This window comes from Gymnoscopelus braueri, assembly GCF_963280865.1.
Source record: "Gymnoscopelus braueri genome assembly, chromosome: 13".
Taxonomy (NCBI): Eukaryota; Metazoa; Chordata; class Actinopteri; order Myctophiformes; family Myctophidae; genus Gymnoscopelus; species Gymnoscopelus braueri.
This window is the reverse complement of record NC_137615.1, coordinates 52,142,939-52,163,517: the sequence shown is the minus strand read 5'-3', so window position 1 is coordinate 52,163,517 and position 20,579 is coordinate 52,142,939. Positions and strand designations below refer to the sequence as shown.

Here is a 20,579-nt window from a genome sequence, read left to right as displayed (position 1 = left end):
TGAAATTATAGACAAAATGCCCTTAGTTTTCGTTTGTGGTTTTTATTACATAATACTTACCTTTTCAACCCTGCCCCTCACAAATAACCCAAAGTATAAAAAAAACTAAAACTAATAAGAACAAACTAAAACTATTAGCATTTTCGAAAATGAAAACTAATAAAAACGAGCAAACCCGCTCTAAAAACTAATTTAAACTAACTGAATTAGAAAGAAAAAAAAAGAATCAAAACCAACTAAAACTAAACTAAAATGAATAATCCCAAACTCTCGTAACCTTGGTGAGAACAAGTGAGTTGAGCTGATTGGCGGTGGTTGGTTGGGTGGCTGCATCCTCTGCTGACAGGGAGGAGGGGTTGGGGGTTGCAAGCAGACACCGCTTGCTGCGCTGAGGCTCAGATGCTGAGGCGGAGACGAGAGGAAAGGGTAGAGAGAGGCTTGAAAGGACTGCTTTTTTATTTATTTTTTATTTTTTTGGTTCAGTTTTTTTTTTTAAGAGAGGGATCTTTAACTGAGGAGACCGTGATGGCAGATGTTTGGTGGAAATAACAGGTACTAACTATATAACTGTACTGTTGTCGTCGCTTTTTGGAGGGGCTGGGGGGGGGGCGCTCAGCCAGTGCTCCAAACCCACTCTTGTTAACGTGAGCCGTCTCATCATCGTCAGGTGAAGGTAAGGGCTTTCTTTTTGCCATATTGTCACTGTCGGGCAGAAACCTCCTATCTCCATATTTTAACATTTTTGTGTTTTTTTCCCGTAAATTAACGCCCTACTACCGCGTCACACAAAAGTATCAAAAGAAGCAGATCGACAAGCTCGAAACGCGTCGTGCCGCGTTTCGATCTTGTCGATCTGCTACTTTTGATACTTTTTAATTCGAGTCCTGGAAAGTAACATTTTTGGACATATGAGCTTTCCACCCGACAGAAGCGACATTTAACCCGGCAAATGCCTCAAAATGAAAACGTAAAACGCCAAATTGAAACTCATATGGCAAAATGTGTCTTGAACTTTGTTGGGTCACACTCTTCTTGAGATTTGTGGTCATAATTGTGTCGTTCTTACGACATCCTCATTTTAGTTTTTTACCACTGAAAGCCGTGTACCTTTGACGTAGGTCAAAACGGTTTGATTGTGTAGCTGTGTGCCATCCTCACACCTGACCAAAATGTCAAGTGGGTACACAGAGACAAGATGGCTGCCACTCAGGGCTGACAATGGCACGCCATTGGAACGCTTGTGAATGCCATTGTCTTTAGTTGAGTTTATTTTCCATCGTCATTTGAGCTGTAACATAGTTAAAAGGGATAGTTCACCCAAAAATTACAATTTTTCTATCGATTAGTCACCCCATGGAGACTTGAATTCATGGATATTTTTCTTGTTTTTGTCGCATTCCTAAGCCAATAATTTGATGACCAGTGGACCGGTATAGGCAGCGGTTCCGGTAGGTTCCGGTAGGAGTCTCCTACCGGAACCGCTGTCGGTCTTCAAATTATTGGCTTACTAAAAATATCCACGAATTCAAGTCTCCATGGGGTGACTAATCGATAGAAAAAAAAGTCATTTTGGGGGTGAACTATTGATCGAAAAGTAAGAAGCTAAGAGCTTATATATTCCTGTCCCTCTTGTTCTTGAGTTTCAAACACTTTGTAGGCGGTATGACTCAAATGCAACCCCTTACATCCTATACTTGTTGAGTTGAGTTGACTGGATTCCCAAGGGGCTCTGGGGGTATAAACCAGTGGTTCTCAAACTTTTTCATGTCACGGACCCCCAAAATGATATGTATTCGGCCGTGGACCCCCACCTCAAATATTTAGTTCCAGGGACCCCCCAGAAGCAAAGATTTGAGTTACAAATGTACACCTTTTCTCGTTAAAATGGATGGTTTTTAGTTGCATCCATGCGGTGTGTGTGTGTGTGTGTGTGTGTGTGTGTGTGTGAGGCTGCAGCTGTTTAGGTGTCTGAGAAGCAGAGAGATGAACCACAGTGGTGAGAACGGCTCTAACGGAGGAAATGAATAGAGTTCATGGTTTCCACCACGTGTCATCTGCAAAAAAAAAGAAAACTGCAATTTATACTTCTTCCTACGGCGAGTGTCGCTCGCCAAAAATAGCCGATCTACAAGCTCACAGCGTTGTGAGCTTGTAGATGGTCTGTTTTCAGTCTATTAAATCTAAGTCAGGGGTCTTCAACAGGGGTTCCGGAACCCCTAATAGGGGTCTGACATTATTAGCCTGGCATGGCCTAATATCACTGCGTAGATATTATAGTCTGGAATCTCTGTGTGGAACCTGCATTTCGAGGGATGGATACAAAAAATGCCTCTGGCGATAAACCCGCCCTAAATGTTGCATACTGTGTGCCCCACAACTTCGGGGGAAGTGAAATCCAATCACAACCAAGCAGGGCCAGACTAATCTGCAGAGGGCTATATGTATATATATATTTTTTTGCACTGGCAGATTCGTCTGGTATCCAGCCTAGAACTAGCCTGGTAAACCACAACACGTCGCACTGCCACGTGTTGTGGGCTTGTAGATCGGCAAAGAGGTTTGGCGTAGAAGGAAAAAGAGCAGACCCAAGTACAAAGCCAAAGGTCAAGTTTACTAAGTAGGTCTGAAAATACACATATGACAGTCTATGAAACTATCTATGAAATCTATGAAAAGGTTTAATCTGCAACATAATGTTATACAATATGTAGTGTGTGTGGGGGTGGGGGGGTCCCTGCTTTATCGCTCTCTCAGCTAAGGGGGTCCTTGACCTGAAAAACATTGAAGACCCCCTGATCTAAGTATTCGAGTGCCACAGTTGAACTTGTCCTTGCAGCAGTGTGGATGTCACCATGGATGTGAACTGGTTGGTGGTTGGAGCCGTCTTCGTCTGCGTCGTCGTCCTCACTTCTCTCTGCCTCAACTGTGGAACCAAAGGCCCACTGGGTGAGTAGACTTGTGATCTTATATTAAAAGCCTCCTGTAACGTTTTTAATGACAAAAAATGTAATTTTGTCCAATCTGTATGGTAATGTTAATACAATATAACTTGTACATTACATTACGGTCATTTAGCAGACGCTTTTATCCAAAGCGACTTACAATAAGTGCATTAGGTAGGCAAGAAAACTACTAATCACCAGAAGTCTTAAGTGCGTTCTCTTCTAAAACAAGCAACTACGAGTATACTGTACCTAGCGCTAAGGTAAAAGTGCAATATATCAGCTATACCTACTTTCTTAAACAGATGAGACAAATAGGAAAATCAAATGAGTAAGAGCTAAAACTAATACAAACCAATTATATACAATTGTTGTGGTTGTATTTTGTCTTCCTGTTCTTCTATTGAGACATTTAGATCGTGTCAAAGGTCATGTCTCACCTAGACACAGGATCTGACACAAATTCTGACCCTGATGCAAGCAGGCAGGCTCTATTAGCTCAATGGTGAAAATGTCAGCACTTGTGCAGGAAACCGTGTTCAAATCCGGGGTAGAAGAGGAAAGTTACATAGTGTAGCTTTAAGGCAGTGGTTTTTAACCCCTTCATCCATATTTTATGTTGGCTATTCAAAGATATGTAGAAAATATGTAGATGCAGATGTACAAGCTCTCAGATCGTCACTTCGCGCCCCGTTGAGAGCTTGTACATCTGCTTTTTTTTGGAGAAAAAAAAAGGAAAAATCTGCTCTGGTAAAAATGTCGAGACGATCGAACATCGGGATCACTGAAAGGGACCTGGCTGGGTCCGGTCGGCCATTTTGCAAGTAGGCTACGGCCATTTCCGGTTGGCCTGGCCTAACGGGACCATGACCAATCAATTTCCCTTGGCCCATAGGTGGGCCCAATCTGTGGATTCAAGTCTATTCGAGCATATTACTAAATGTAATATGCCTACAGTACAATTCCAAGTGCTTATCAGGGTGGGGGGCAGTGGTGGAAAAAGTACTCAAATGTTTTACTTAAGTAAAATGATCAATAGGCCTACTGCAATATAGAAGCACTCTGTTACAAGTATAAGTTCGGAATCCAAAATTTAATTGAGTAAAAGTATAAAAGTATTGGTATCAAAATGTACTTTAAGTACCAAAAGTAAAAGTACTGAAATGTTTGAAAATAGCCTAGGTATAGAATAGAGCTAAAGTGTTTCATGTATGTTTTATAATGTAATAATTTATAACTGCAAAGTAACTAGTAACTACAGTTTTCAAATAATTGTAGTGGAGTAAAAGTACAATATTTGCCTCTGAGATGCAGTGGAGTAGAAGTAAAAGCATTGAAAATGGAAAATACTCCAGTAATATTTCCTCAAAACTGGACTTAAGTACAGGACTTGACTACATGTACTTAGTTACTTTCCACCACTGTTCTGGGGGATCGCTGCCTGAAAGGTTTTGGAACCCTTGCATTATAAGATGGCACCATTTCTGTCTACTCTGTGTCTCATTGATGGGCTGTGGGACAGTTCAGAAACCTGGGGGGGGGGGACTGAATACTACATAGACACGTGCTCTGGACCATGAATGAAACGTGCTCTGTGTGTGTGTGTGTGTGTGTGTGTGTGTGTGTGTGTGTGTGTGTGTGTGTGTGTGTGTGTGTGTGTGTGTGTGTGTGTGTGTGTGTGCAGGGATATGCAGAGGGATTTGGAGAGGCAGGGGCTGGAATTTCAAAAGGGCACCTATTGGATTTTCTTTTTTTACGAACAATTACCATACTTTTAGCCCCGAAAACCTGAAAAACCTCGAAAAGGTGTCAGTATGTGCTTAATGTCCTCAAAGTCACACACCCAACAAGCTTTGAACTGAGCAGATTGGACCTTCTGTTCCAGAGATAATGGCCAAAACATCTTGAAAACGGACGCTTTTGCCGGTTTTCGATCGCCGATTTTCGATTGAGTTTTGGCCATTGTCATGTTTTTCTTTAATAACACAGGCTAGGAAGGTCGGACGGCGACAAACTAGATACCTGAGTAAAGTTCACTTTGAGCTCTATCCAACTTTTTTACCGATGGGTAAAAGGGCAGGTGCTCGAGCTCCCTTTCATGTCTATGTGTGCACGTGCCTGTGTGTGTGTGTGTGTGTGTGTGTGTGTGTGTGTGTGTGTGTGTGTGTGTGTGTGTGTGTGTGTGTGTGTGTGTGTGTGTGTGTGTGTGTGTGTGTGTGTGTGTGTGTGTGTGTGTATACTGAAAACCGTATCGTCTTTATAGGGTAGCAACAAAACATATTGGAAGCTCTCCTGTTTAATTCCCGAACTGTTAAAAAGAAGAAAGAAAAACAGCAGCTATATAAACTGCTCACAAAATGTAAGGAAACTTGAATTTGGGCCATTATATCTCCCCTTTACTAATTAATACCAATCAGTAAAGCGTTATATATCATTTTTATCTGTGATTAGTCACCTTTACAACGAGGTACAGCTTGTAAGCATCGGGCATTCATGGAATGAGCAACACAGGCAAACGTGTGGGTAGCGCCGAGCAAAAATGTGCCAAAATCACCCAATATGCTTTTGCTGGTAATCGCTCTTGTTTTGAGCGACCTGCCAGCCCACACCTACTGAGAGGTGGGTTCTGCAACTTTGCGTTCTGCAACATGGGTTCTGCAACTTTGTTGAGTTTGTGTATGCTCCAAGCAGCAACACTGCCCCCATAGAAAGATGCCACTTTTGTCCCTTCAGGATAAGGCCCGTGCAATAGGGCAAGTGAAGCTGGTGTTCCGTTACACAGATTACGCATTATTTGATGTCAGCCCTGGTACCATTTGCAGACAGGTGTGTGCCAGTCAAAGGTGTGTGACTGGCACCTGAGCATGGGCCCTGCAACTTTGACATCTGTCTTTGGTACCGTTGTGCAAATCTTGCCTGTAAATCTATGGTTCCTCAGTGAAGCAAGGGGTCTGGGTTGTTGTCTTCCTTGTTGACTTCACCAGTCTCACAGAACTTAGTCCTAAGTTTGGAAATGGTACCAGGGCTAACACCAAATAATGCTGTCACTCTGCATAACGGAACACCAGCTTCACTTGCCCTGTTGCACGGGCCTTATCCTGACAAAAGTGGCATCTTTCCATGGGGGCAGTGTTGCTGCTTGGAGCATACACAAACTCAACAAAGTTGCAGAACCCATGTTCAGGTGCCAGTCACTCACCTGTGATGCCACACACCTGTGACTGGCACACACCTTAAGCCCATTGAATGTCATGAATGTCACGACATTGAATATCAGCAGAAAAGTCTAACAGGCCATTTTGGCACATTTTTGCTCGGCGCTACCCACACGTTTGCCTGTGTTGCTCATTCCATGAATGCCCGATGCTTACAAGCTGTACCTCGTTGTAAAGGTGACTAATCACCGATAAAAATGATATACAACACTTTACTGGTATTAGTAAAGGGGAGATATAATGGCCCAGATTCAAGTTTTCTTACATTTTGTGAGCAGTTTATTTCAGAAAACTCACAAACAGAAAGGGTCAGTCTCGATTGAATCGATTATAATTATACATATTTTTTTTAAATCATTCCCTATTTTGGCCATGGTCATTATAGGCAATAAAAACAACACACATCTTGATTATTGGATTACTTCAGGGTTCCTACGCAAGTATGGAGAGTATGGAAAAGTATTTAATTTGAGTCATTTCCAGGTCTGGGTAAGTGGAAAAAATAAAAGAGAATATGGGAAAACATGTGCTTCCAGACTATAGCCCCTATTCTGTTCATAAAATATACAATTTAGAATTTCCAACACTTTGAACATTCATGCAGTCATGTAGAGCTAATTATGAGAAAAGTAAACAGGCTATCTTTTCTGCATAAGGAAACCTGTCATTGGATCAAGACAGTCACACATTTATTTGATCGATTCTAGCAATTGAGTATCTATGACAGCCTTGGACACTTCCCCAAATAATTCTCCAGTTCCATGTTTAAGGCCCTGTACATCTCCATAAATGTACAGATTCAAAATATAAGTGCTAGGAACGCATCTGTGTAACCACTTTACCCATTATTTTTATACTTTGGCTATTCAAAAATAGCAGATATACAAGCTCATGAGCTTGTAGATCTGCTATTTTTGAATAGCCAAAGACTGAAAGATCTAAAGTGACAGATATGCGTTCCTAGATTGAATGGGTTAACCGGTAAGCACTTAAGTCATTTAAACAAATTTTAAAAGTCTGATTTACCTTATCTAACAGCCAATTATTTACATAATAAGCATCTACATGTAGCTATTTATACGTGTGTCAAATATGGTCTGAAGAATCGACAGAGAATTCTGGAAATTTGAGACTGGAAAAGTATGGAATTTTGAAATGGAAAATGTAAAAAGGAACTCAGCTTTGCAGGAAAAAGGAACACAGCTTTATTTTTGAGGAAGTGGAGAGATGAGGAGCTCTATTGAACTTATTTAGCAGCAGCAGCAGCAATAAAAAAATAGTTTCTGACAATAATTTAGGTGAGAGAATATGCACCCATTAATGTAGGATTATGCCAGACTGCCTGTTATATTATTTATACAGTATACTGCAAATACCGGTAGACTCCCTTTGTAATTTAGTAATTTAGTAATATTGACTGTACACATTTTGTGTTGATAATCCATGGTGTGTGTGTGTGGAGGCTGCAGCTGTTTAGGTGTATGAGAAGCAGAGAGATGAACCACAGTGGTGAAAACGGCTCTAACAGAGAAAATGAATAGAGTTCATGGTTTATATTTAGAATATTTCAAAACAATGGGTGGAGACTGATAGGCTGGTAAAGCACCCGGTCACGGAATTCAATGTCATTTTCATTCAGCAGCTGAATGTCCAATTTTGAGGTATTTTTTACTTTAATGGAGTATTTCCAATTTCTATTATTTGACTTCTACTCCACTACGTCTCAGAGGCAAATATTGTACTTTTACTCCACTACAATTATTTGAAAACTTTAGTTTCTAGTTACTTACGCGTTGTGAGCTTGTAGATCGGCTATTTTCAAACATTTTAGTACTTTTACTTTTGGTACTTTACTTAAGTACAAAATTGTAGTACTTTTTCCACCACTGCGTGTAGACCAATGACTGAGAGAGAGAGAGAGAGAGAGAGAGAGAGAGAGAGAGAGAGAGAGAGAGAGAGAGAGAGAGAAAGAGAGAGAGAGAGAGAGAGAGCTCTACAGTTATAAAGGACTTTGATTCAGAGTTACTCAAATGCACTACTTAAAATGATCCCTGGCTAATAATAATTGCCCTCTATAACTAAAATGTACAATTTAAAAACACCTTAGATATTTTAGTTGTTTTACAGGGGGACAATGTCCGTTACAAGTTGATGATGTCATTTGTCCATGTGTGGTCTAGCCCTATGGAATGTTATTAGCATGTCATAATAAAAAACAACTTAATACTTCCTAATATGAACGTCAAAACAATATTTTAAATTCATTTTTATTAGCACATGCATTCCATACATTCCATAGGACTGGACCACACATAGACGAATGACATCATCAACCTGCGACATGTGTTGTCCCCCTTCAGTAAAAGAGAACTATTTCTAAAATAAATACAATATTTAATGTGTTTTTAATTAAAAAGGTTAGTTATAGAGGGCAATTATAATGTATTAAGGCATATTTGATATATTAGCCAGGGATTCTTTTAAGTACAATTTTGAGGTAGGCCTACTATTACTTTTACTTGCGTGTGTCCATTTTTCCAGTACTCCACTATAGTAGGCAAATATTATACTCTTTAGTTGGAGTTAACTCTCTACAGATTCATTCATTTAATGGAAACCCCCTTCCCTCATGTGCCCTCTGAACCCCTATTTGAGAACAATACACTCTGGGACAAATTCTGAGGTCACCCTCAGACCCCCACCTTTAAGCTAGGAATTCTGGGATACGCGTGAACTAGCACAGAACAAAGAAGTGGCCCTTTCGGGGCTGTTTTCTCAGCTCTGTATATCTGTGTAAAGACATCACTCTATAAGCCATATCAATTTGTAGCTATGATTTCCTGCTTTCATATGAAATTTTAAAAAGCTGATAACTCAGCTGTATTCAAAATGAGTCACATATGGCAAGCCAGCACACCCAACGCTGTTGTTGTTATGTGTAAAGAGCTGGCTGAGTAGCAGATGGACCCAATTACAGTGGTAGTATTATGTTCCATTTACAGTACCCATGTTGTGTTTTGATATTGATGTTGTCTCGTGCATTGAAATTGTATGAATGCAAATTTATGGTACTTTTGCTCCACTATTTGACAACTTTAGTTACTAGTTACTTTGTAGACAAAACATACATAACCCACTTCAGCCCTATATACATATATACATTTCATATATAGCAGATCCACAAGCTCACAATGCGACACTCCGTTTGGACACACATTTACACCCCAAAGGACCACAATGGAAATAAGCTCTCAACTTTTTTATATTGTGTACACATCCACAGTATGTTCATGTGTAGGCATTATTTGTCTATAAAACTGTGAAGGTAATATTGAATCCGATTCAGAAACAACATTATTTTCACATCACAGGTTTACAGGTGTAAAGAAGATGGTGAAATTCTATAGAGGATAGAGTGAGGGCAGGACAAAATTACAGGATAGAAACAGGTCAAACTCGAAAAGGTGTCCGCCAGGCCAGGTTGCCTATAGCCAGGGCCCACACATTTGGAAGTCAGTCATAGCCAATCGGAATGGAATATGGAAAATATGGCTGCCACATCTTGATCACATGACTCCAGAGATAATGTGTACCGATTTGCGTGAGTATTTGGAAAATTGATTGTAGCATATGGTGTGTTTTGAAGAAATGGTGGAAAATCTAGTCTGTCACAAATGGGCGTGGCCTATATGGGGGGGTTGCGTCATGAACCAAGGAAGAATCCAGGAACAGGAACAACCTGGGGTGCCTCCGCCAGGACTCTACGAATCTCCACACAATTCCTGGTGTTCTCTGCTGCCGAATACTGCGCCCCAGTCTGGAGTAGAAGCCCACATGTGAAGAAGGTTGATCCTATCATCAACAATGCCCTTCGGATCATAACTGGCTGCTTGAAGCCCACCCCCGTATCCTACCTGCCAGTCCTAGCGGGAATTGCCCCGGCCGGTCTCCGACGAGAGGCCGCTACGCTCGCACTTGCAAGGAAAGCCCAAGAACATGACTGGCATATCCTGCACGATACAACAACTAAGGCAGCGTCCCCAAGCAGACTCAAGTCACCCCTACAACAGGACAGCACAAGAGATGCTTGGTTCCATCCCTGAGGACCTGTCTGCAAGGGCATGGCTAGCAACTTCCTGGAAGCAGGAATGGGAGTCGGCTGAACCCACACGTCTGCACCATCACATCGAAGACCCGGGAGATGGAGTTGAAGGAGAACATCTACCACGCCGGCATTGGACCCTGCTGAACCGCCTCCGTACTGGGGTTGGTCGCTTCAAATCGTCCATGAAGGAGTGGGGCCTGGCAGACAGCGCAGTATGCGAGTGTGGCGAGCCTGAGCAGACTGCCGAACATATAATCACCACCTGTCCTCTGTACAGACCTCCTTCAGAGGCTGGCCTCTTCCAAGTGGGACCAGAGACGAGAGCGTGGCTTTGTGACACTGAGCTGGACATATGACGACGATACACGAAAGAAGAAGAAGAATCCAGTGATTTTATTTTGTATTCTTTTTTTTTGTACGACCTACGGTTCAAGAGTTATAGGCCATGTGTAAAGTGGCCTGTTATAGCACGACCATGAGGCCGATTTGGAAAATATGGGTTCTTCCTTGGCTTACTGCAAGGGTTCCTAAACTTTTCAGGCAGCGACCCCCCCACGATAATCATTATTTGAACTGGGGACCCCCCCACCATGACAAGCACTTGGAATTGTAGGCATTACATTTAGTTCAATCTGGGAACCCAGAGCCAGTGAGAATGAAAAACAGCGCCCTCTGCTGTTTGTACTATCTCTCACTGGCTCTGGGACAATGGCGACGTAGCACCCGTGCGCAAAGGAAACCGGGGTTTTGGTCTGGAAGCTTTCACTTCCGGTGGTGCCACTATGTTTTCATTCCCACTAACAATATTTCTACACGGAACACTAACACCACTTCTCCCAGAGAACATGGATCGTTTTGGTTATAAGCCCACTTGTTTCTATGATGAAAGAGTAAGTTAAAATGTGAATATCTTTCCGTGGTTTTGTCTGCTCCGCGGAAGCTATTGTTAAATTAGTTTGGGTTTGTTTCGAGGGGGAAAGATCGACGGACACGTGAATCCCGCCCACTACATTTGATTGGGTAAAGCGCGGCCTGCTTCCTGATCTGAAGGCACGCCCACTTGTAGCCCAGTGCGTACATGTTATGACGAGCCTTCACGACAGATTCCAACGCAGAGCAGAATCTGTTCTTGAGAGATTACATTTAGTTTGACTCTGTTCCACAGATAAAAATTTTGAAAATAGCCAAACTACAAGCTCACAACGCCTTGCTGTGCGAGGCGTTGTGAGCTTGTAGATCGGCTATTTTCACAATGTTTTCCTCTTTTTTAGGTTATATTTGACAGTTTGGCCAATTTGGTATTAAAAAGGTCTTAAAGTCATTACATTTTAACATTAGAAATGTGCAGATACCCTGTATACACTTATACTGTATGTTGGTTTGTTTACTGTTGAGTGAGAAAACTATGTTGCACATTAAGCTAATCATCTGGGGACCCCCCACAATAATTTGGAGACCCCCAGTTTTGGGAACCACAGGCCTACTGGGAGTGTGTGCAAAATGCCCATCGGTCCAGCTGTGCTGAAGATTAGCTGTAGACAGTCACGCGGACACTCAGCCTTCTGCCGTCGGAAATCTTGTTTGAAATGACCAAACCTGCCTAGCGACGATGTCACCGGTAGGCAGGTTCCTTTGAGACACTCTGAGTAGACAGAAATGGTGCCGTATTATAATGAGCATATTAGCAAGGACCAATTATATGAAGATAGGTTGAAAATGGTGTTCCTTTAAGTAAGTACATACGCAAACAGCTAATTAAAGGGATATTTCACTTTCAAGCATGTTTGGGGTCATTTTAACGTCTACGTAGGCTTTTGCACCAGTTTTTAAGTTGCTTGATTCAGCATTTAGATATTGAATGTTAATTTTATAAGACACGCCCCCTTCCTATATAAAGCCATTTTAACCATGATGGATTCATTGAAAACACTTGGCTCTGGTGGCTGATCTTGTCCTAATGCGTGAGGGGGCCCACAAAAATAAATACAAATAATAAATGAAAACATAAATAATTGAAAAAACATGGCCTATGCATTAGAACCAGAACCAAAGATGGGTGTTTTCAATTAATCTAACATAATTAAAATGTAGTTTGAAGTTACAATGGGTTTATATAGGAAGGGGGCGTGTCAGATAAAATGAATATCAAATATCTAAATACTGAATCAAGCAACTTGTCTGGATTAGATGTTAAAATGACCCGAAACATGTTTCAGAATCAGAATCAGAATCAGTTTTATTGTCACATCACAGGTTTACAAGGTAAAGAAGTGGGTGAAATTCGTTTTTGTACATCGTTCCCATCGCAACGTTAATTTCCATAGAAAGAAGAGGGGGGGGGAGAAGAAGAGGGGTGGGGGGCAAGTGGGAAGGAGATCAAAACAAGAGAGCAACAGAAGGCCAGACAAGTTATCTACATATTTACAAAGTACCTGAGATAATAAAAAACTAAGGTGCCTGAGCATAGCAGCAATGTATGTATACTGTGCATGTTATACTTATACTGTGCATGATATACATATGGACGTTAAGGTGCTTAGAGAAAAAAGAGCACAATAAAAAAACAAAAAAAGTCAGTGCGTTATACATGGGATTAAGGTGCAAAAGGTCAGTGCGTGTCCACCTAGGGTGGACTGACCCTAGTATGATCCGCAAGTAGCTCCATGAGGGAGTGCAACAAAAAAGTCATTTGTACCTGGTGTAGTCCACAGGTGTGTCCGAGGGGGAGCTAAGTCCAAGTCATTGTCCCTGGTATAATCCACAGGTGTGTTCAGGAAGAGCCAGAAAAGTTTTTGCACTGCCTGCTGTCAGGCTGCTGAACAAGGCTTATGCCTCGTTCAGCATCCTGACAGCAGCCGGATTAAAACTGCACCAGAGCCTGGTGGTGGAACTCTTGATACTGCGGTAGAGCCCCTTGCCCGGTCGCGGTCGTTGTAGGGGTTTGAACAGTCTGTGACTTGGGTGGTGCTTGTCCTTGATGATGCGCTTGGCTTTGACCACGCACCGCTTTTTGTACAGTTCCTGGAGCGCTGGGAGCTCGATTCCCATTGTCCGCTCTGCCGATCGCACTACTCGCTGTAGGCTGATCTTTTCTCGGGCAGTGCAGTTCCTGTACCAGGCCGTGACACAGCCTGTTAGGATGCCTTCAACAGAACTGTTGTAATACAGCCTGAGGATGCGACGTCCTACTCCGAGCTTCTTCAGGCGGCGGAGCCAGTACAGTCGCTGCTGAGCCTTTTTCCTCACGTGTGTGGTGTGCGTCTCCCATTTGAGGTCCTCCTCGATGTGTACTCCGAGGAACTTGAACTCGCTGACCCTTTCCACTGCAGCACCGTCGATGAGGATGGGCGCATGGTCTCTCCGCGGCCTCCTGAAGTCCACGATCAGTTCTTTGGTCTTGTCGACGTTAAGAGAGAGGTTGTTCTCCCGGCACCAGTGCGCCAGTGAGTTGATCTCCTCTCTATAGTCAGACTCGTCGTTGTTGACGATTCGGCCTATCACTGTCGTGTCGTCCGCGTACTTTATGATGGTGTTGGAGACATGTGTGGCTATGCAGTCATACGTGTACAGGGAGTAGAGGAGAGGGCTCAGCACGCATCCCTGGGGTGCTCCGGTGTTGAGGGTCAGGGGGTCGGATGTGATGCTGCCCATTCTCACCACCTGATGTCGGTTGGACAAGAAGTCCTGTATCCAGTCGCACATGCTTGGGTGTAGCCCTAGGTCTCTGAGCTTTTTGTCAAGTATTGCTGGGACAATGGTGTTGAATGCTGAGCTGTAGTCCACGAACAGCATACGTACATATTTGTCCTTCAGCAGCTTGTTGTCCATGTGCGAGAGGACGGTGTGGAGATCCATGGCAATAGCGTCGTCGGTGGATCTGTTTTTGCGGTATGCATACTGCCACGGATCCAGCGAGGCAGGTAGCGTGGAGCTGATGTATTCCCTCACCAGTTTCTCGAAGCACTTGCTGACGATCGGGGTGAGAGCGACAGGTCTCCAGTCGTTCAGGCATGTCACTTTGGCCTTTTTGGGAATGGGCACAATGGTTGACATTTTGAACCCTGCAGGGACCACAGCCTGGGAGAGGGAGAGGTTAAAGATGTCAGCGAAGACACCCGCCAGCTGGTCTGCACATGCCTTAAGGACCCGGCCTGGAATCCCATCAGGTCCGGCTGCCTTGTGGATGTTGACCCGTGCGAAGGCTGTACGCACTTCTCTCTCCGAGATGGTTAGAGGGTTCTCCTCTGCTGGTGCTGCTGATGGCCCCGCTTGGCTGCCGCGGTTGGGGCTGATCTCAAACCGGCCGTAGAAAGTGTTCAGTTCGTTGGGGAGGGAGGCAGGCGGGTTCACCTCGCTTCTGGTTCTTGTTTTGCAGTCTGTCAAGGTGTGTACCGCCTGCCATGTGCTCCTGATGTCGCCATTTCTGAGTTTGTCTTGCATCTTTTTTGTGTAGGCCTTTTTCGCCTTCCTGATGGCGCTGTTTAGGGCCGCGCGCGTCGTGTTGCGCGTTTCCACGTCGCCAGATTTGAAATGCAGATGTGCACGTACTCCGCTGTCCATCCATGGTTTCTGATTGGGATAGATCCGAACTGTCTTTTTTGGGACTATGTCATCTATGCACTTACTGATAAAGCCAGTGACTGAGTCTGAGAGTTCGTTGATGTTATTCCCAGCGGCGTTCTTAAACATCCCCCAGTCAGTCTGGTAGAAGCAGGATTGTAGCATAGCATCTGTGTCCTCAGACCAGATTCGGATTTCCTTCTCAACGACCGGCTCCCTTTTTAGCCTCTGTTTGTAGGTAGCAGCTGGATGGCGTAGTGGTCAGAGCTTCCTAGCGGTGGGCGGCGGAGAGCTTTGTATCCATCCTTGAAGGGCGTGTAGCAGTGGTCAAGAATATTGTCACCACGGGTACTGCAGGTGACATGCTGGTGGAATTTGGGAAAGACCTTTTTTAAGTCTGTCCGGTTGAAGTTGCCTAGGCAGATGACTGCGCAGTCCGGGTGGCGATTTTCTTGTGCACTGATCGCCTGGTGTAATTCCCTCATAGCTGTGTCCTTATTAGCTCCAGGATGAATGTAAACAACGGCTACAATCACAATGCTGAAGTCGCGTGGTAGGTAGAAAGGACGGCAGGCTATGATTAAAAGTTCAAGGTCTGGAGAGCAGTGACTATCTAGGATTGTTTGAAAGTGAAATATCCCTTTAACCCACATTAAGACCGGGAACGCATCTGTGTGTCATTTTTAGATTTCTTTGGATTTGAAAAATAGCAGATCTACAAGCTCATAGCGTGGCACCGAGGGCCACGCTATGAGCTTGTAGATCTGCTATTTTTTTGAAAAATCGTGAAAATGTGTGCAAATCTTTGAAAGTATATTATACTTTTTAAAGCATAACGATGCTTTTAACTCCGATCTGAGCTTCTGGGGGGGTCCCTGGAACAACATATTTTGAGATGGGGACCGCGGCCAAATACATATAATTTTGGGAGGTTCCTTGACATGGAAAAGTTGGAGCACACCACTGGTTATAGCAACATAAAAGTGTTTTCCAAAAAACTGTTTGTAGAATATATATTCAAAGATTTGCACAAATGTTCAGGATTTTTCAAAAATTGCAGATCTACAAGCACTCGGTGCCGCGCTAGCCTATGAGCTTGTAGATCGGCTATTTTTGAATGAAGTAGAAATCTTAAAATGACACAGGTCTTAATGGGTAAGTAAAATTTGCATATTTAATCAAATTTAATCAATTCTATCTCCCTCTTCTCCCTCTGTTTCCTCACACAGTCTCCATCAGCCAAACGACGGATGAGGAGTACATACAGTAAGACTTTTCTTCCTTTCATCTGAAACTCAAATGAATGCTATAGCAATCTAAACATCCTTGAAGTGGGCCTGCCGGCGGTCCGGGCACCGATAGGCTCCAAAGTATAGCCTGACGTGTGTTCGAGTCCCGATCCCGACGGCCTTTGCTGCATGTCACTCCCCATCTCTCTCTCCCCATTTCCTGTCAACCTACTGTCCTGTCAATAAACGCATAAATAATACCAAATCTAAATTAATCCATTAAGACCGGGAACGCATCTGTGTGTGTCATTTTAAGATTTCTTTGGCTATTCAAAAATAGCAGATATACAAGCTCATAGCACGGCACCGATCTGCTTTTTTAAAAAACATTTTTAACTCAAATCTTTGCTTCTGGGGGGTCCCTGGAACAAAATATTTTGAGATGGGGGTCCACGGCCAAATACATATCATTTTGACATGAAAAAGTTGAGAACCACTGACCACTGATTATAGCAACATAAGTTTTGTATACGTTTTTTTTTTTTTAAGACATTTGTAGAATCCCCAGAAGCAAAAGATTTGAGTTAAAAAAAAATCCTGATTTAAAAAAAAAAAGCAGATCTACAAGCTCATAGCGCGGCACCGAGTGCCGCGCTATGAGCTTGTAGATCTGCTACTGTATTTTTGAATAGCTTAAGTATAAGATAATGGTTAAAGTGGTTAAAATCTAAAATGACAGATGCTTTCCCGGTCTTAATGGGTTAATATACAATGTAACTTATACAATACTATACTGCCTTGTAACATTTTATTTAATTTCAAATGCATTTAGTTATATTTATGTTAACTTTATGAACTTAAATACAAATACATTGGACATAAAAAGACAATAACATTTTAATACTAGTCATTAAGCTACTAATATAGACTGAAGTAATTAAAGCGGGTCATGTTTGCATGTTTGGAATTGTAACAGCTGAACTCAATAATATATCAGTATTCCGATATTAACCTGTGTGCAGCATTAAGTGAAGGTGGAGGCCGCATGTGGCCCCCGGGCCGCCAGTTGCTCATGTATGCTATAGGCACTGTGGGTTGCTTCCGGGCCTGGCTCCTCCTTCGTCTGACCAGAAGTGAGCATTCTTCTGTGCATTGCGTCGTCGTTGCTGCACAAACATCTCATTCTGCCTTGATGGATTAAACCCTCCCTGTAGGTTTTACCGCAGTCTGTAGCTTTTGGGTTCTTCCTCACAGAAGAAGTGGTTTGGGCTGCCAACCAGTGTTGATTTCGTTGACTAAAACTTTGACGAAAAATGTTCGTCGACTACCTTTTTTCACTGACTAAAACTAAATAAAAACTAAGCTATGACGACTAAAACTAAGACTAAATATATAGACAATTTCGTCAACAAATAAAAACTAGACTAAAATGTTAGTGAGGGACGAGTGGGGAAGAGATCCAGTAGAGCTAAAAGATAAGTCATTTTATGCTTGGTTGCGCTCGGGTGTTGCGCTCTGAAAATAGCAGATCTACAAGCTCACAACGCGTCACGATGTGACGCGTTGTGAGCTTGTAGATCAGCTATTTTCAGCATGCAACCATGTGTAAAATCAGCCATTATGACGCCATCAAGGCATCGCCAAAATACATTTTAGTCGACTAAATCAACTGTAGATTTAGTCGACTATAATCTTATGATATTTAGTCGACGAAACCAGACAAAAACTAAAACATTTCAGATGACTAAAATATGACTAAAACTAAATGGAATTTTATTCGAAAAACTATGTCAAAATCAACACTACTGCGCACAAACATCTCATTCTGCCTTGATGGATTAAACCCTCCCTGCAGGTTTTACCGCAGTCTGTAGCTTTTGGGTTCTTCCTCACAGAAAAAGAGGTACTTTGGGCTGCCAACCATCTCCACCCCGGGTCGCCGTCTCTCCGGCCGTCCTCTGTCTCTCCAGATGTCACCACATAATATAATAGCTATTTAATAACCCTTATTATTTTCTTGTTCTTCTTTTGACATATTTTCTTTCACATTCGAGACATTATAACGATCAATAGACTCGGCCAAATTTTCCCGATCGCAAAATCAGGATCTTCTTTTAAATTATTCCTATTAGAAAGGAGGTTACCCAATGCAAAATGTGTCCGTATCATGTGTCTAATACTGCATATTGAATCAACTGTAGCTGATATATATTGAATGATACTTTAGGTCCTCCAAGTATAAAAAAAAGGGGGGGAGGGTAATCCGTATCAGTCCCCTAAATCTGTACACATGTTAACAATCATTTTGTCTCTTCTCTCCTCCACACAGGTCACCCAACTTCAGGGTCATCCATCAATGTGAGTATAAAGAAATGATCAGTGGTGGAGAATGCGTCGCGACACATTGTGAGCTTGTAGATCTGCTATTTTCAAAATGTGTTTTTTTTTTTTAACTTGTGAAATGGGACATTCTGCATAATGAGTACTTTTACTTTTGATACTTTAAGTACATTTTTATGCCAATACTTTTGTACTTACTTGTATTTTTGAATTCCGGACTTTTATTTGTAATGGAGTAATTCTACATACAGTATTGATACTTTTACTTCCACCACTGATCAAGGGCTTATCTGAAGATCACACCCAAAATCGGGGACAATTAGGGCTATCACTCCAGGAGTGAGTGATAGTCCCGGACAGACATTTGTGGACATAACAGACACTTTTGTTTGCTGCTGCTGATGATATTGTCTCTGTTGGGTGGAAACCTCATTATGTTCGAAACTGTTATTTTTCAGAATTCTAAATCAAAAGCATCAAAAGTAGCAGATCCACAAGCTCGAAAGCTTGTGGATCTGCTACTTTTGATGATTTTGTGTGACGCTGTTGTGTGATCAAGTAGGACGCTAATTCAGGAATAATATATAATTTATGGGGGGACCCCCTGGAACCCCCCCCCAGGACCTCTGGCGGTCCCCAGACCCCATATTGAGAACCAGTGCATTAGATAAGGTGATGATGTGAGTGATTTGTCTTGTTGTTTTCAACTCAACAGATCCACACTCCGTCGACCCGGTCCATTCATCCGTCCATCATCCATCCTCCTCCCTTCACCCAACCCTGTGAGTCTCACGCACACGCGCACGCACGCGCGCACCCAGTGGAAAAAGTACTCAAATGTTTTACTTAAGTAAAAGTATCAATATTGCAATGTAGAAATACTCTGTTACAAGCAAAAAGTCTGGAATTAAAAATTTACTTGAGTAAAAGTACAAAACTATAGGCATCAAAATGTACTTACAGTACCAAAAGTAAAAGTACTAAAATGTTTGAAAATAGCCGATCTACAAGCACACAACGCGTTGTCATGCGACGCGTTGTGAGCTTGTAGATCTGCTATTTTCAAATAATGTAAATGTACTAGAAGTTCTGCCCGCTACGCGGGCAGAATTCTAGTACCCCCCCCCAACCCCGCCAAAGAAAATGTCGTTTGGGGGTACAAAATCATGGGATAAAAAAAAACAAAAAACCCTTAGGGGTCCCTGGAGACCCTGGGGTCTCCAGGCCGTGACCTACAGACACGGCGAAGGAAAACTGTGAACACAGCCACGCATGCAAGATGTTGCACATGAACTCAGCAGCCGCACTGAGGCGCTCCAACAAAAACACTCTGACATTAAGCTTCACACAACAAACATCAGCAGCAAACATTCACCACAATGACAAACAAATTACGTCCGCGCAAAAATAAGCGAGGGCTCGCTTATTTTGTCTTTCCCTCCCTCCCTCTCTTCCTCTCTCTCTCTCTCTCCCTCTCTGTCTCTCTGTCTGTGTCTGTCCGTCAACGAAAATTATCTCTCGCTGTTTGGCTGACTATTCTCTCTCTCCCACCCTCCCTCTCTCTCCCTGTGTGTGTGTGTGTGTGTGTGTGTGTGTGTGTGTGTGCGTGCGTGCGTGCGTGCGTGTGTGTGTGTGTGTGTGTGTGTGTGTGGTGGGGGTGGGGCGGGGGGTACAGCCATGACGCAGCGGGACTTTTGAGATGGCTATTGGCAAAATAGGTTGACTTATTCGGATACATGCGTGTGACTGTTCGACCCTGCCGGTTCTCTGATTTAAAAAAAAAAAATAGGCTCCGTCATGATTAATTGACCACACATATGAAGTGAAACAACTGAATTCTATCCAAACGATATGTTATAAGTGAATTCCTTGCCTCAAAGAAGAAGTTTGAGAGCGTTTAATAAGCGAAAATAAGAAGTGAAGGCACTCGCACAACCAACAATGGCTGCCGTTCGTCTTTTTTGAGGCTGCGAACTCGCCACCTGATTGGCCAACTTTTGCTGTCAATCACAGAACGATGAGCGACGTTGCCATGTCCAGGAGTTGTAAGCGGGAAGTGGGTGTAAATTGGTTAGAGAAAGTGCGTTTAATAATATATAACATGTATATGTAGAATATATTGAAAGGTCCATAGGCATAGGTATGTTATTTATATAGATCCAGCGTGTCTGTCCCCATCTGTGGTGTT

The 20,579-nt window shown here is 42.8% G+C and overlaps 1 protein-coding gene across 5 annotated transcripts in view; it reads left to right on the top strand.

Moving 5' to 3' along the window:
• The first annotated feature begins 414 nt into the window (after positions 1-414).
• The window catches only part of LOC308098236 (uncharacterized protein), a 29,252-nt gene continuing 9,087 nt past the window's right edge, over positions 415-20,579 (top strand). For 2 of the 5 annotated variants that reach the window (XM_080446514.1, XM_080446513.1), the window contains exons 1-5: positions 415-552; positions 2,837-2,946; positions 16,052-16,088; positions 18,381-18,409; positions 19,107-19,173. In XM_080446514.1, coding sequence (XP_080302640.1) covers positions 533-552; positions 2,837-2,946; positions 16,052-16,088; positions 18,381-18,409; positions 19,107-19,173 — 263 coding nt within the window. In that variant the 5' untranslated portion in view covers positions 415-532. The other 3 variants (XM_080446517.1, XM_080446515.1, XM_080446516.1) reach the window with 3 other exon arrangements.